The following is an 18,621-nucleotide window of genomic DNA, read 5'->3' on the forward strand; positions in this document are numbered from 1 at the left end:
TTTCAAAGTAAATAACATTTTGTGTAAATTTGATTGTTTACTTTTCACAAAAGTACTATTAATATATTTCAGTTTTACTTTTCTATGGCTGGCTGCTTTCTACATAATTATGTTCTATTATTCTCGCCTTTGTAAACTCAGTGAAAAATAAAACTGGTTTATGTTATTTTCTCGTGATGCCCACATGTTCCATATGTTCCATTTAGGAGCGGTTGTGAAAAATAATAAGTAATCTTCATGGCGTATCATTTCATCATCATCATCATAAACTCGACAGTCCTGGGTGGGCCTTAGCTGAATCCAGGAGTCTCCTCCACTCTTGCCAGTTGGCTCTCTTTTTTTCCAGTTCCTCACTTCCAACATTGTCATATCCGTATAAATGCGGTCCATCTATCGCATTTTGGGCCTTCCTGTTCTTCGTTGTCTTTGTGGCAGATAGAAAATGAGGCGTTTTATGGGCTTTTTGTAGTCTATTCTAATTATATGGCCTGCCCTTCTCAAGCGTCTAATCTTGATAGGGTTGATTGCATCGGGCGCTCGGTAGATTTCGTATAGCTCTCTATTGTAGTGACGACGCCAATAGTTGTTTCTCACAAGGCCATAGATAGCTCTGAGGATTTGAGATTGAAATTTGATTGATTTAATTCTGAGATTGAAAGCTGCAATAGTTTCTTCAATATTCTTCGTTATAATCCAAATTTTGTAGGATTGGTTTAATCAAAGTTTGGTACAGTACTATTTTTATATTTTTTCGTACTAGTTTGGACCGTAATTGTTTCTGAATAGCATAGTAGCAACGGTTGGCAGCCGTTATTTTGCTTCTGATTTCTTTCTGTATACTGTTGTCACTGGTGACTGTGGAGCCTAGGTATGAAAAGGACACGATCACCTCAAATTTGTAGTTTACCGCTGTTAAGATGTAAGGGATTATACCGTGGATTCGGGAGGTAATCATCAGTTTTGTTTTGACCTAATTAATGATGAGTCCTATTTTTCTTGCACTTAGTTCAAGCGCTATGAACGCTTCGCAAATAGCTTGGAGATATCTTTTAATAGTGTGAATATCATTTATTAACCATTAATTTTTAATAATATTAAATTGGAATAATCTTTCAAAGGATCATATCCCGACAGTACTAATGCGGTGCCACATGCGTTATCTAGTGCAAATAGGGACATTAATTACAATTTCTTACTTTTGCACCACAATGACTCCAAATACAAAGGTGAATTACAGCACAGAACACCTAGTCTTCATTAAAATAACCCCCGATATATGAGGCTAGCGTCTTGGCCATTAAAACGAGGAGTTACACCACACCGTAATGTCATATTGAAATCTTCGATTATTTTACTGCATGGTCTGTTTTAGCACAATGTTTTCGTCTTTATTTAGGAATCATTATCTGTGATCACGTATTACAAATAAAATCAACAATTTGTTTATATTAAAGTTGACTTTATTCTATCATAAATATGTTTATACTTTACTATATGCCAGCAGTTTCACCCACGGTATACCTTATTTAAATTAAAATCTAATGATAAACATTAAAAAATCTTCCGACTGTCAAATACTCACTCCCATTTACCGCTTAGATCAAACAAAATAATATCTTATTACATAAAATAGTATTACATTAACTCATTAGTGGAAATTTTAATCAATTTTCCAATCGATATTTAATTAGACTACGCGGAGCAGGTATCCATTGCTATATGACGAAATATCGGCCCAAAACTCTTGACTAAAAATAAACACGTATGGAGTCTAGTCTTTTGACACACCCGTTACCTTGGCGGACACTGTTAAGTCTCTATACACACTGAGATTGTCTGTAGTAGGAATTACATAGCGAAGCAAGACTGCCGCAATTTTTGAATATCGAATCGAAGAAAAATTGTGAATTAAATTAAAAAATATAATTTAAAATGGCTTTTAGTTTCAATTTTGTAACCATTTTTGGAATCATCCTAGTTATTCAATCACGTAAGTCAATAATATACTTATTTCTAGTGGTTAAGATAACTTTTTACTTTACATACCTACTGTTTTTAAAATAATGCATATTTTTATACATAACTAATAATGTTGCATTTATCTATATTTTTATCTTTTATGTTACGAAGTTTTACTTTTTATTTGCGATTGTAGCATGTTTTATTTTTAAAAAGGTTATTACGTTTTTTTTTTACTCCAAATTGTTACCATGTTTGAATTTACTCGTATTATTTATAAACGTTTTGTAAACTTAAGTATATAAATAAATTCAATTAAATTAAAACATTAAATTTTTTGCAAAAATAATAGTTATCCGCATATCCAATAAAATAGAATCATAACTCATAAAAGCTGAATTTCCACAGTGACAAAAATTAAATTAACAATGTCTTAAAAACCCCCGAGTATTATATAGTTTTTTTTTATTTTTACTCTTTAAAGCAATGACAATGTGTCATACATATTTAGATTCATCTTCACAAATGCTTTGATATTTTATAAAAAAATCATTTGTCAGGCGAGAGTGCAAATCTAAGATATACATAATTAGTGCGATTATGAAAGGGTCAAAGATATTGTTTGTTGTTGAACGAATAAATAAAGAAATAATTGGAAAATGGATACATAATAAATATATATATAATTTCCTAACAACATGAATAATGTAACATATTACAACAGAGATGAAGAACATTTTAGAGAAGGTAATATAGAAGTCTAGGCATGTGAAAATTGTTTTCAAGCGTTGCCTAGTATGTGAAATTATTCAGTCAGATGAATCTCTTCACAACAATAAAGGTTGCAGATCTTTAACTTCACTAAAATCAACAAATGGAAGAAATGAAAAAAATATGGATGTTTAATCATAGGCAAAATGGTGAATGTTACACATTGTGTAAAGTGGCCACTTAAACCAGCAAATGACAGGTCATAAGCCCTGTAGATGCCTAGACTTCTATATGGCCTTCTTTAAAATGTTCTTTATCTCTGTTGTAATATGTTAATGTTAACAGCTCCCCAAGGAGTTGAATCCAGTCCTTGTCTACAAAAATTTGGACAAACTCAAAATATTAACAAAATGTAACATATTGAAGATCTTGGTATTGTTTTTGAAGCGAATTTCACGTTTAGGTCCTATATAACTAGTGTTATAGATAAATCTAGTAAGATACTTGGATTTGTACTTCAAAGCTCTAGATATTTCCATAATCATCATCATCATCATTGCATCTAATGGTGCATAGGGCACTAAATGTCTGAGCTTTGTAATATTCCGTATTTTGCTTGTGGTAACACGATGTGACATCACCGCGCGCAAAGGGATTATTTACTACAGTCTTTTAAGAGATAAACAGCCCGTAAAGTAATGCAGACTACAATTGTCAAATGAATAAATAAATATGGCTAGAATGAAATAAAACGTAGGACGAGGACGACAAAAAAAGACGTGGCATGATCAAATACAACTATTCAACAGTTACTGACATGAAACGAGAAAAAAAATTCCCCACAAAGTCAACGATTTATATATTCATAATATTTTATCGGTGAGTCCGGCCTTAAATCAAAACAAAAAAACTAACATCAACATATTACAACAGAGATGAACAACATTTCAAAGAAGGAAATATGTGACCACAAAGTGTCCACTTTAAAATTTAAAGTTAAATAGAAGAGAAAAAATAAAAACTTCAGGCGTTGCCTAGTTCGTAGGTGAAATAATTCAATAAGATAAATCTCACTCGCATAAAAAAAAGTTTCAGCTCTTTAACTTTACAAACATCAACAGATAAAATAATTAAAGTAATATAGATGATGAAATATGGGAAGAATGGTGAATGTTACACAGTGCGTAAAGTGGCCACTTAAACCAGCCAATGACAGGTCATAAGCCCTGTAGATGCCTAGACTTCTATAATGTTCTTTATCTCTTTATATCTTTTTTTCACTTAAATTTTAATTTTTAAACAACTTTCATTTATGTTTTTCTTTTTCCTTCTCATTTTTATACTTTCATAATTAACCTTACATATAATTACTTTATAATGTAGAAAATTTCACTGGTCCATTAGAATTAAGTCTTATTGTGTAAAATATTAAACTTTGTAACTGTACTGTATGTTTCCTGAATAAAAGAAAAAAAAAAAAAAAAAAAAAAAAAAAAATCTCTGTTGTAATATGTTAATATTAACAGCTCCCCAGGGAGTTGAATCCAGTCCTTGTCTACAAAAATTTGGACAAACTCAAAATTTTGTTTAAAAAACTAACAGTTAAATATTAAATCACTACCAATTGATGTTGTTAAAAAATATATTTATGAAAATCAACGAAATTCATAAATCTTCGCTGTCAAAATGCGATCACTTCGAAGAATGGCATTTTCAGGAGAAATGTACAAGTTTGTCTATGGGAAGAGATCATTGCAGGAGACTGCTGCGAGACATTGCATAGATTTATATACTACTAAGCATGTTGTACAGATGTTTATGTAATAATTTTTATTTATAGTATTCTATAATACGCATGCGACCACTTTCCATTATATTGTATCCAACTCAACAAAAAGCTCTTGGCCTCATAGCGTTAGGGATACGTTTTTTTTGTAATATGTATCTTCTTCATACGAATAAATAAATGAATAAAACAAAAATAAATGTGTGAGAAGTCGATGGTTGACAGGGTTGCAAATAATGATATCCAATTTTTGGCCGAAACGGAAACCGCCGCCGAAACTAATTTTACTGGCTGAAACTGGCTGAAACCGAAACCTCGGTCAGTCACTACTACTATTAAGGCATAATTAAGAATCGAACGTTATCCTATTTTATGATTGTACCAGTGTCTACCTAAATCTAATAGATACATATGCAGGTAATTAATTAATATGGTGGTTATTTGATATCCTTATTTTCAAAGTAGGCCAGGAGAGGACCAAAAGAAATATTGTTTATTTGGTTATTAATTATTGTTTTCTTATTATGAATCGCTTTTTTAATTTCTAAGATTTTTAAGTTGTCTAATTTTAATATTTTATTTTCAACATGAAGTACTTTTAATCCAGTGTCTTTATTGAAGTTATGATTATTTTCTATCAGATGATTTGCGAATTCAGAAAAAAGATTATTATTTAAGCATCTTAAAAGTTCTTTTACTCTAATATTAAAGTTTTTTTTAATTTTTCCAACGTAGATTGAATCGCAATCATTACAGTTTAATTGATATATTCCAGATTTATTATATTTATGGACTTTGTCTTTGTGATTTTTAAACAATGTTCCAATATTATAGGTTGTGTAGAAAGCCGGTTTAAAGTTTGATGGTAGGGAATTCGATAATTGTTTTGAAAAAATGTCATTTATGAAAACGGTGAAAAATAAAAATTAGTGGTTAAAAACAATGTTTTTTAATTTATTTTACTATAATGAATAACCACAAAGTTATGAATTACAATATACCATGCATCCATAATATGAAAAAAATAAATGTGAAGTGAATATTGAAAAAAAAGCACCTTACCGTTTTGATTTTTTGACTAATTTACGCATGTATAAACAACTTGTTCTTAAAATCAGTCTTAAGTCAGTATTGATTTCAAACAACTAGTTCCTTGAGTTTTTGTAAAGGAACTGCTAATAAATACTATTTTATAAATATAGTAATATTATTGTTTATTTTTCTATAAAAATGTCTGCCTTAAAACAGGTTTACTTAGTAAGGCAAACTAGACATGATACAGAGAAATCTATTACCTAAGTGTTTATGTAGTAGATAAAATTATCGTTATTTTTGTTAATAAACTTTGATTATTATTATTATTATTTAACATTTTTAATTTATGCTCTTTGATTAGTGGTGTTCACGTGTAATGGGTGAATGATGTTTAGAGTTAGTATTTTTTATTTTTTTATTTGCTTGTAGCATTGTTATATCTTTAAGTTTTTGTGAACTGAAAATAAATAATATTAAAATAAATTAAAATAGTATTTTAACATAATTTTTTTATGTTTCAGTATACGCACAGGAAGACTTTAAGTGCCCAGAACGAACTGGATTCTACCCAGATCCTTACCAATGTGACCTTTACTACCATTGCCAACAAGGTTAGAAGACAACCTATTTAAAACACCTTTCTTATTTCTCATTTCAAGGACTAAATTTACATTTATTTATTCATTTATTCTTAAATTTTATCCTTTATGGAACTTTTTGTACAATTCGTCCAGCTAAAAAGGGTACATACCCCGTTCTAAGATAGGCAATTATATTTTAATAAATAATCATAATTTACAAGTAATAGAAAAAACAGACAATTCAAATATAATTTTACTAGTTTACACATATTGATACAATTATATACATATACTAGCGGACCCGTCAGATGTCATCAATATGTAGGTACCAAAGTAATTATTAGTGATCAAATCACAAAACTAAAAATTTGTAATATCAAAATATTTCATTTAAGTAGGTACCCAGGTATAACATAAAATAAATATTTTTTCAAATAAGTCATTCTTTTTGCAAACGTCAAACTCCGGTCGTCTCACCAACAAGGGGGTGTAATTTTGTAGGAATATGATTTTAAAAAATGTATTGAATTTAATATTATTTCAGTGTTACCAAAATCCAAACAAAAAAATAAATGGGTAAAAGTTACAAGGAATTTAAGAAAAGAATCTGATTGAGATCCACAAAAACCAATGCTGTTTGTAAACATTCAAAAACAAACTTTTTTTATCCACAAAAAAACAACATCTTTCCATTTTTTTGCTGATGCATTCTCCTCGAATGCAACCCTGGTAGATCGATGAATAAAACATTTATGCTCCTAACTTCTTTTTTACATATTCGATTAATGATTTTAATATCTACGAACACGCACAGCGCAAAGATCTGTGTTTCTCTGAAAACCGCACGTAAATCGGTTAAGCCGTTTAGGAGGAGTACGGTGACATCACACGTACAGAGGAATTATATATTTAAAGAAGATATGAGGGTACTACTTGCAAACCCAGCAAAATCCAAAATCTAAAAAAGTGAGATATTAATTTAAATATATTCAGATTACAATTTTTAACAATAATAAAAACATTGTCAGTGCAAAAATACGGCTTTATTTGTAAGAACTTGACTTTTAAATTATCGGGCTTGTTGCAAACATACCTTTACTTGAGTATTGCAAAATAGGAATGTATAAAATTGAATGAATTATTTCACAACTGTTTCTTGACATAGTCATGCTTATGTTTTCACTGTTTACGTATAAAATATTTACTGATTGTAATAAAAAAATGAAGTTAAAAAAAAACGTTAAAGTTAAGAATGGTATCAGTTTTTCGTGATTTGCCCAAAATAAAGAAAGATGGATTTTGCCAGGTTTGCAAATAGTTCCTTCATATATACAAACATACATACACTTATACATATAAATACAAAATAAATTAATATTAGGAGAAAAAACATACCCCAGGGATACAATATTAATATTGATAATTCAAACATAAATTCTGTGGATAAAATACAGTATCTCGGTGTTTACTTAGGTAAATATTTGATTTTCAAAGCACTTTCTTAATATGTAAGAATAAAAAAATTATTTTATGGGAAGATTACAAAATGTAATAAATCTAAAGAGTAGTGTTCTTATCTATAAAACAATCATATGTCGACACATCAATTAAATCTGTTCTTCCATTCTTTTTTTTTGTAGGGGATATTAAAATTAAACAAAATCTTCCAAATAAGGCGATAAGGATTATTCTAAAAAGAAATATGTATTTTAATGTAGAAATATTGCACAAAGATATTGGCTTGCTCACAGTAAAGCAACAAATAAAATATAATGTAGAATTTTTTATGCATAAAATAATTAAGCGGATAAATAAATATCATCCAACCAACAATGTCATACATATGAAACTAGGGATAAAAAAGATAAGATTACCAATGAAGAGAAAAACAGAATCTAAAAACTCATTGTACAAGGGATTAAAAACTGCGCAGTCACCTCAAGAGATAAAAAAATAGAAGGAATTAAAATTTTTGAAATTAGTTTTTAAAAACATATTCTAGAGAAATTTTGAAAAAAAGTCATGTTTTTTTTTGGTAAAAAAAATATTTGCGTTCTTATGATTTACCTAAATATTTAATTTTGAGGGCCATTTTCAACGAGTTGTAAATAACTCAATATCAGAAAATGGGAATCAAGTTGGGGTAGAGTGGGATTCGAACCACGGACCTTTGGTTCGTGAGTCCGAGACACTAGCCACAGGACCACAACCCAATCATGTTGTTAAAAGTTATTTTAGTTCCTAAAATATATGAACTCACTTAAAAAAAACATAAATAAATAAATATAATCATGCGCACACATATACGTACATACATAAAATAAACACAATTTATCAAATATATGCGAAACTTTATAACTTATTTTGAACATCCAGTAAAAATCTCCAATCCGCGGTATGCATCATCTTCTCTGACTCCAAATGTCATGAAAGAGCGAGGTCAACACCTTTCTCAAGAAGTTGACGAAACAACACTCCCGCTTTTCCACTATTCTACCAAAAAGTTATGGATCTTTTTGCCAACGTAATAGTGTTGCCTTGATGCCGGAACAGTGCTGACCCCTTCACTTATTATCAGACCCCTATTGGAGTATTTTGTATTATGGTTGTGGTTGACGCTTCCGTATTTTCTCTTTATTTATGTGTGTAATCACTACCGTTTTCAATATAAACTGTAAAATAATTTTAAGTACTCTGAATTCCTCGAAGAGCAAGTTACTTGGATAACGAAATAGTTTTTGTTTTAAATCACTCAGATCAAAGAGTTCTGTGCAATTGTTATCTGTTCAAGGGTGGTTTTTGTGCAAGCTCCCCAACCAATTAGACCATAAGTCAACACAGAATTTGCCAGTCCACGGTAAAAGTATTTTAGGTCCGGAACTTTAAGCACATTACATCCTTATATATATATATATATATATATAATTCCTCTGTACGTGTGATGTCACCGAACTCCTCCTAAACGGCTTAACCGATTTACATGCGGTTTTCAGAGAAATATAGGTCTTTGCGCTATGCATGTTCGTAGATATCAAAATCTTTAATCTAATATGTAAAAAAGATGTAAGGAGCATACATGTTTTATTCATCGATCTACCTGGGTTGCATTTGAGGATAATGCATTTCCAAAAAAATGAAATGATGTTGTTTTTTTGTTTATAAAAAAAAGTTTGTTTTTGAATGTTTACAAACAGTATTTTTTTGGTGGATCTCAATGAGATTCTTTCTTTAAATTCCTTATATTTTCTACCCATTTATTTCTTTTTTTAAAAGTTTTAGTAACACTAAAATAATATTAAATTCAATACGTTTTTAAAAATCGTATTCCTACATAAGTACACCCCTCTGTTGGTGAAAAGATCGGAATTTGACGTTTGCAAAAAGAATGGCATGTAAAATAAAAAAAATATTTTTAAACAAGTTCCTACTTAAATTAAATATTTGAATATTAAAAATTTTTAGTTCTGGAATTTAACCACAAGCAATTACCTAGGCACCTACTTTAAATGAAAAGTATTTTTCCAAGATAATAGCAGGCAAACCAGCGTTCAGGCAGGACAACGCCTCTCGGGTCGGCTAATAACATATATAATACAAATTTTACTTGATTTCAATTTATACTTATTTTGTAGGAAAGCCAAGTGACATGAATTTCTAATAAATAGGTGTAGGTTCATAATATGAAATCATTTTTTTTTTTAAATTGTGTTTTTTTTTTAATTGATGAAATACTGTCGTTCAAAAGCATTCATTCGTTAAATTAAAATCTATTTATATCTTTATTTGGTTGTTCGAATAGGTCAAATAGTAATTCCTAAAATGGTCAACAAGGAAAAACCTATATGTTAAATATTTCAATTGAAAATCATCAGATGATTATTACTATTGCTTAAGGCTGTATTGCTTGAGGATTATAAAATAACAGAAAAAAAGAGTAACCGGTTTCTGTTTACGTTATTCTTCCAAGAAATTCACATCATAATAAACATTATGCACACACAAGTCCATTTACAAGGACTGAAAAAAACATATGTTAGGAGACTTTGAATGATCTTGGAAGAATAATTTTTTAAAAATGAAGTCAAATAAATCGGTCCATATATAGCCTTACACGCATCATAAACCCAAAGTATAACTTAGCCGTATTTGCAACATTATTTATTTATTTATTATGGAAGTCATGCAATCTTCTCAATAAACATAATTTGTATCTATCTTAATTTATTTCTTTTTACGTTACCAACCATGTCACCAGAAGTCAACATCTGCTTTTTATTAAATCTTTTAAGAACAACTTTTGTTTTTATGTCCCAAAGTCCAGAATTGTAGATTTGGCGATTCGTCACATTAATTGGAATTCTTTGGGATGGAGCTTCCGGCTTTCCGTAGATTTCTTCGCCTTAAAAACAGTGTGAGATGAAGATGGTTTTGCATGGTTTAGCTCGAAGTCTTATACGTTTATCGTGTTTACGAGTATTTTGGTTACCATTATTTTATTGCCCTCGTTTGTTTTTGCTACATTGTTCTTTTATTATTTTTGTTCAGTTTCTTGTTTATACGATTATTTAAGTAACTGTTGTAATTGGCTTAGGCCATATGTCAAATGAATAAAAAAAATGGCAGGACGAATCGTTCGAAAATTAAAATGGTAATTTTGATTGAAATATCTTTCCAGGTGTTGCTGAAAATAAATTGTGTCCAGATGGTCTTGTTTTCTCAGACAGGAATCCAAAACAAGAACATTGTGATATTCCCTCCAACGTCGAGTGTGGAGACAGAAACGAACTGCGTAAGTAAACTGTCATAAATATATTTTACACTTTACAATATTATGTGCGTCAATCGCCCAGTCAGACTATTCAAAAGTCCCAAAAATTAGATTTTAGTTCTCCCTTTAGCCCGGGTGTTTATTCAAATACACACGATGTTTAAGATTTACTTACTCCCGTACCTATCGAAACCAAAAAACGGCGAGTTTTTTTAAAAATTACTGGTATCTGCAAGAACGTTCTTATTTTTTCCCGCTTTTGTTAGAAGTCGTCATGATGCCGAAAAATCCGTTTTAAATTTGACAGCTAACTTCAGGCTGGTTTGTTTTGAAAAGAATTCTAGTAATCTTTTCAAATTATATCTAAGCCAAGTTTTCATTATAATTGACTCAAATTAAACAAATTTTATCGAATAAAAATACGTTGTACGATAAAAGTACATGTAATATAATATTTTTGATCTAATTATCAGTCTAAGACCCAATCTTTATTAAAAATTCAATTTAAATATTTCATAAAGTACAAAGGGTAAAAAAGTATAAAAAAACAACAAAAAAACCAAATAATTCTTATAAATACAAGATACAAAATATGTTAAATTTCCACACAAAATATTTTATTTATATTTTTTATTTATTAGTTTAAACATACATTTTTACAAAAATGGCACAAAAAACATTCTGCTTGTACTAGGAGTAGGCTCAGTATATGAAGGGTCGGCAAGACAGAAATATTAGTATGCCTAATGTTGCAATCGGTTCCTATATGGGCAAATGTCTGTTCTAAGAAACCGATTTGTTGCGGCAAATATGGTTTTCGAATATGTTTACCATAAATAAAAACAATATTGAAGAAATAGAAAACCAGCCCAAAAGAGAAGAAGAAAAAAAAAGTACAATTTACGTTAAATGTGAAAATAAAATAAAATATATATTTAGATTTATTTCAACAGAGAGGGAAAAAGTTTTCGAGAAGAAATTTGGAAGTCTAGGCATTTACAGGGCTTATGACCTGTCATTGGCTGGTTTAAGTGGCCACTTTACACACTGTGTAACATTCACCCCAATGACAGGTCATAAGCCCTGTAAATGCCTAGACTTCCAAATTTCTTCTCGAAAACTTTTTCCCTCTCTGTTGAAATAAATCTAAATATGAACAACTCCCTAGGGAGGAAATCCAGCCAGTCTGCAAGCATTTGGACATAATCAAACATTGTTAAAATATATATATTTATATATATACAAATACCTACTACATACATACATGCATATACACATACAAACATATCTATGCACATAAAAAAAAAAAAGGAAGGTAGTTCAGTTTTATGCAAAATTTTCATCCCTTAATATATTTTTCGTAGTATTCCGATAAACTCTAATTGCAACCAAAAAATGCAATGCTAAAAAATTTTTACAGTAAAAAAAATATTTTTAAGCTTTGGCAATTAAACAATCGTAGTTTAAAATCGTTTGGCATATTTATTTATTTTAATGTTTTTTAAAAGACAAATACATTGTTTATAAATACAACAAGTAATATTCAACAAATTTGTTTTGCTTTCATTAAAAAACGAGAAATCACCATTTCTTAGTTTTCCGGAATTTCGAGATATTCAATTTATTTTATTTCATTTATTTACGCGCGCACACACACACATACTCACACACGATTACACAATTAGGTAATCTTAATTTTCATGTCCCGACTTGCTAGAAAATTCCGTGTTCAGTCAGAACTCTCATATTTTTAAAAGCAGTTTATATACATAGATATGGGAGTATTTATAAATATTGTGACACATCAATATACAAATAACATAATCAAAATTTAAACTAATCAAAAAATATAATATATTTTGGTAAACTGGTTATTTATTAAAACGCGATGTACCAAAATTAAGATCAAATCGAGGTTTTACTGACAGAATGCATTAAGTCATAAAAAACAAGTTTCGGGATAATCGCATTTGAAGCATTTTTATTCTTTCAACGCATTATTTCTCACACAATTTTTATTAACTTTTTTTTAAAAGCTTTAATATAATAATCTTTATACTAGTCATGGTTTTAAATTTAAAATCAACATTTTGCTCCTATTTAAAAAAAAAAAAGATATATATGTAGGCACTGACAGAATACATTAAGTCAACAGTCTTTACATAATATAAATATGATTATTTTTACCAATTAGTGGCAAAACTGCATACCGATCAAATAAAAGTAAAGATTCAAACCATATTTTTCATTCCATAACGAAAATCACACGTTTTCGCCGACGAAACTAGTTTATCATAAAAATAAACTAATATTCTTTGATCGTTAAAATTTACTTTATTTTTCAGAGGATCCAAAGCCCACAGATGGATGCCCAAGGGCCAACGGATTCTTCAGACATAAAGATCCTGGGGTACGTTTGGAAATTATTAATTAATTTAATTAATTAATAGGTAAAAGTAAGAATTTTTTAATGGTGGAAGGTTGCAACCAGTATAATAATACTTAAATACTTAAATAAGACAAAAATCATGTAAAATTTTTGGAGTCTAAAAATAATAATACGAACTAATGTTCTCGCTGTATTCCGGCAGATGGCTTTACATCAGGCAATTATATAGCCAACTACATTTTGATGTTCACCATTTGTTAAAAAAATAATTTATTAATAAAACATATAATACATACTCGTATAGTTCATAATATATATTACCCCCAGCATTTATTTTAAATAACTCATTTAGGAGCGTACATAAATAGAAAACATTTTTGTGACAATAAATAATAAAATACATAGTTAATACATCCGAAATAGTAAGAAATCATTATTGTGTAAGAAACATAAAATACAGTACTTTACACCATCTATATAAATTACATTATTAACTATCACTATCAAAAAGATTTAAGTAATATCTTTAATTGTGACACTTTTTGATTTGCTATACGAATTTTATGTTTTACCTCATCTCTCCTCAACTCTTTTCTTTACTTTAAATAATATGGAGATTTTTTACATAAAGGCTTTGAAAAATAATGTCCCATTAATTAATAATCGAGTAACTTTCCAATATAGTCCATTATTCGATATTTCATTGTAATGGTCACCCTACCCTCCCCCTCCCTTTTTCCTCCTTTTCCGATTGTTAATCCTTTTGAAATATTAGCTTCATAAGTCATCAACCCTCGGTGGTGGCGTAGTGAAGCATGTGTCTAACCTGCATGTCGATTTTATATTTTTGCAAATTTACTATGGTGAAGGTGTGTAGTGGTATTTGCATGTTGGCGTAGTGTTGTTGTCCAGACGAAGAGACGGGTTACGTCTCGAAACCGGTAGACAGATAAGTCGGTGAGTGGTTTTACACAAATTGTATTAACATAATATTAAAATGTTGGACCACAAAGTTAATGCTTTGAATATTAATAATATGAATTTTTTTCATTTTGGATATAACATTTACTTATAGTATGAAAAAGTGAGCTGAAATAATCGGCTAGTTTCTTGGCTCACCGCAGGCGCTGGGCGCGCTTTATTAAAATTTATATTTATATTAGGATAAAAATACAAACGGTGGAAATGATTAAAAATAAATGTTAATTATTTATCTGTTTTTCTGTAAATAAAGTTGCATTAAAACATTATTATGGTGGGTCAAATATAATGGTAAGCTGCGCAAAATCGCTTCTATACAGGGTTCGCCCCTGCTGTTTTATGATTTATGACTGCAATATAAAATATTAATATTTTGGAACTCGCCCATTCTCACTTTCTTTACATGGATATCCGGCCGAATCCCAACCGGTTTACTGCGAGCATTTTTCCAATATCTAATCTAGAGAGTAAAGAAATTATGATGTTAATAAAAGAAGTGTGAAAAGATAAAAAATAAAAATAATTATTATATTTCAGGCATGTGACAAGTTCGTGAACTGCGTTGACGGGGTAGCTATGGAAATGTCTTGCCCTCCTGGTCTGATCTACGACGACTCTACTGCTGCTACCACCTGCGCTTGGCCCTCAGAGACAAAACGAGATTGCATTACCAGCAAGAAAGGTAATCCGACTAAATAAATTATTTTTTCAATACACTTCCGATCGTCAATATCGATTATCCGCACAACCATGTTAGCTAAAACATCGTAACCGACAGGAGCTCTATTATTTTAAGGGAGAATATTGTATTCGCTTAATTATTCAGGAATATACTTTGAGCACCAAGTTTTTTTTAAAATATTAAATTAATTAATTTATTTATTTATATATACGCCCAATGGGCATTTTTAAGGACATATTTATTTACAGAAAATTATTATAAATGAAAGTAGAAAGACACAATGGTATACTTGTTTAGTAGACCCGTCAACGTGAATTACCGCCAATATACAAAATCAACTATTCGTGGCGGTAAAAACTCTTGTTAAAATCAAATCTATCACCTTATTTACTCCGATCCGCGGTACTGTTATTTTTCAGAAAGTTCGCTTCGAATTGGTCCCAAGAATCTCGTAAAAAAAAAGGAACATTTAATAAGATTTAAAAATCTTTCTATATAATACACCAACAATATGTTCATAAACCTGTGATTTTCTCAAATCCAATGGTTTGGGTAGATACGCAGGTATGCAGAAATTGCCTTAAGGCAATGCGCCCGCCTTTACGCGTATGTATGTAAACTGTTTAAATAAATAAAATGAAAATATCATTGTTGTCAAAATTGTAGATTCGTGGTAATGCACGCCGACCGACAATATTACGAACAGTAACATTTTTTTTGGAAAATGTATTTTTTTTTTTACCATGATGATACAAATTTTTGAAAAAAATAACGTGTCGATAATAATTAATAATATTGTGACATTTTGAAACATAAATTATTTTATTTTTAATCATAAATATGCTCCCATTAAATATAAAAATTCAAAAAAACTTATCTGGCCTAAGAAAAAGACGTCTGCTGAGAATCTGGCTTTTAGAAAGTTGTTTTTTATATTGATTTTTTTTTGTGTTTTTCTTTTTTATTTGGACAATTTAAAAAAATAATATTTTCGATGTACATGGGAATATATATTTTTATTTTTTCCATAGTAATAAGAATTTTTATACGTTTATAGAATTTAAGAACTTAACTAAAAGCACCTGCTGACAAACTGCATTTTATGCAGTTCAGTAGGACTTTTTAATTTATTTGCTAATTTTTGTATGCTCTTGATAAATAAAAAAATAAAAAATAAAAAAACAAAAATAAATAGTATTAACAAAACAGCCTCTGCCTCGTCATGTTAAGGTCAGCGCGTTTGCCTACCATGCAAAGGTTCTCGGGTTCTCGGGTTCGAATCCCGACATTTACTAGATTATTTCATTGTTTCTGGACCTGAAGCGTAAGACTGATCATCTCACATTCATGAAACATAAATAATCTATATGAGCAGTGATTGGTGTTCCAATGCAGTGTACTATGCACCTGCATATGCATTTGTCAACCTCGTGGTGTAATGGTCAGCGCGTTTGCCTACCATGCAAGAGTTCTCGGGTTCGAATTCCGACATGGTTGATATGAAATATTTATTTACGAGGGTGTTTTACTTGGATATTTTATAGTCCCTGGACTGGTACTTGAAGCGTAAGACTGATCGTTTCACCTTCACGAAACAAAAATAATAAATATGCGCAGTGATTGGTGTACCAATGCAGTGCCGTATGCACCATTTGGTGCGGAAAGGGAACGATGATGATGAAAAACAAAACAACGGGAAACGTTTTAAGTTATTTTGCTACGTTTTTTAGACTCGCTCGCAGACGGGTTCTCCTGTCCTGACGGAGAGACGCTGGGGCCCAACAACCGCGCCCTCCCCCACCCAACCTTCCCCCACCCCGAGGACTGCCGCAAGTTCTACATCTGCAGAAACGGAGTGGTCCCGCAGCCGGGAAGCTGTGATGAAGGAGAGGTCTACAGCGAAGATAACTTCAAGTGTGAGGAGCCAGCTACGGTCCCTGGATGGTATGTCATAATCAACAATACTATATTAATAATATTTAAAGCTTTAAGGCTGTAGTCTGGTAAAACGTGTGCAAATTTAGGAAATCATACTATTTTGCCATTTTAAAACGAATGTTTTTTTTTAATCGCGCAGTAATAAAAAAAAAAACATAAAATAGATAAAAACAATATTTTCTAAAGGTATTTCTTATAAAAATATACTTCAAAGTTTTATGTAACTAAAATAAAATTACTTTTAAATCGGCAGATTGCGCCATTTCAAATTTAGACTTAACTTAGATATCTGGGATTTCAATAAAAACTAAGTATTGAACTAAAATTTGTTTTAATAATTTAAAGATAATAAAGTTAGCATGAAAGTGGCCGCAGAAAAATCTTAATTTTCTGTTTCCGAAAAAAAATACAAGGATTTTAAATCACACACATTTTTGTGACATTTTCCTTTATTTCTAGGTAAAATTATGCCTTTGATAGTATACTTTAAAAAAAAAATTTTTATTGAAATACTTAAGTTGAAACCTTTTTTTAAAGAAATGTATTTTTTTTTTTAAAAAGAGGATAATTCTGGTTGTAATATTCAATTTATAACAACATCTTATTAACGTTTTAATGACCTTCATACCTGCCCTTATCGCTACCAATAAGGGCGCATGTGAGTATAGGCATTTACAGGGCTTATGACCTGTCATTGCCTGGTTTAAGTGGCCACATTACACACTGTGTAACATTTACCATTCTGCCTATGTTTGAATGACCACATTTCCTAAACTCTTCCATCTGTTGACTTTTGCGAAGTAAAAGAGCTTGAACCTTTATCATGTGGGTGAGATTCATCCAGCTGAACAAATTCACCTCTAGGCAACGCCTGAAAACAATTTTTCAATTTAAATATGAACGACTCCCTAGGGAGAATCTAGCCAAGCCACCAGCATTTGAACATACTCGAAACATTGTTGAAATTAGTTTTCAACCACTTTATTTTTCTAGTGATTCATTTATCTTATCCAGGTATAATTAAGTATACCTTAATAAAGTCCATGCCTTTGTGGGATTTTTTGTTTTCTATTTTTACTATTAATATGTATTTTATTGCCATGCTTTTATCAAAATTGTTTGTCGCCAGGAATTTATTTAGCATTAACCCTTTTGTTCTAGAAAAATACTAATAGTTTAAAAAATAATTTATGATTTATAAAAACGATTTTTTTTTACAGTGAGAACTACTATGAGGGAAAGGAAAAAACACCGAAAGCCCTGAAATCTGCCAAGATTTAAATAAATAGAACCTTTGCTAATATTCCTAATTCCTATTTATGTATAATCTGCATTTATTTATATTTTAAAATTATGAAAAAATAACGAAATCACTGAAAAGATTGTTATTAAAAAACCCAGCATTCGCAACAATTATGAGTTGCTTTGTCAAATATAGAAGCTTTGTATCGAGTGCATATTTTTAAAAGCGATGTATAATTTGTTATTATTTAATAAATGTGTATAAAAAATAAATAAATCCCAATAAAATTGTTTTATTTATTTGATACTGTTGGTCGTATTGTGGACTGGTGGTTCAAATACTTGACTTGCATCTAGGGATTAGCCACAAAAAAGTGTTTATCAGAAATACAAGTAATACAAAATAGACATATAAGAAACATACACGGTATACCAATGGAAACGCATGTCAAAGACATTTACAAACTTATTGACATTCTCCCATTTTTGGTCATACCGTATTATGAGATTGCAAAATCGGTGCTTCAAGGCGTAAATAAAGACTCTATC

At 30.2% G+C, this 18,621-nt stretch overlaps 1 protein-coding gene across 1 annotated transcript; it reads left to right on the forward strand.

Moving 5' to 3' along the window:
- The first annotated feature begins 1,801 nt into the window (after window positions 1-1,801).
- On the forward strand, window positions 1,802-18,360 carry LOC148276278 (protein obstructor-E-like). Its single transcript, XM_088234505.1, has 7 exons — window positions 1,802-1,990; window positions 6,013-6,102; window positions 10,748-10,861; window positions 13,186-13,250; window positions 14,748-14,892; window positions 16,623-16,836; window positions 18,051-18,360. The coding sequence occupies exons 1-7, from the start codon at window positions 1,933-1,935 to the stop codon at window positions 18,109-18,111; spliced, it is 747 nt and encodes a 248-aa protein (XP_088090631.1). The 5' UTR covers window positions 1,802-1,932; the 3' UTR covers window positions 18,112-18,360.
- The last annotated feature ends 261 nt before the right edge of the window (window positions 18,361-18,621 follow it).

This window comes from Micrasema longulum, unplaced genomic scaffold (assembly GCF_059751315.1).
Source record: "Micrasema longulum isolate JH-2025_06_02 unplaced genomic scaffold, ASM5975131v1 h1tg001249l, whole genome shotgun sequence".
In the NCBI taxonomy this organism is placed as follows: Eukaryota; Metazoa; Arthropoda; class Insecta; order Trichoptera; family Brachycentridae; genus Micrasema; species Micrasema longulum.

Coding starts and splice junctions, on each gene's coding strand:
- LOC148276278 (XM_088234505.1), top strand. CDS start 1,933: ATGGCTTTTAGTTTCAATTTTGTAACCATTTTTGGAATCATCCTAGTT. Junction 1,991..6,012: donor CATCCTAGTTATTCAATCAC/GTAAGTCAATAA, acceptor TTTATGTTTCAG/TATACGCACAGGAAGACTTT. Junction 13,251..14,747: donor TCAGACATAAAGATCCTGGG/GTACGTTTGGAA, acceptor ATTATATTTCAG/GCATGTGACAAGTTCGTGAA.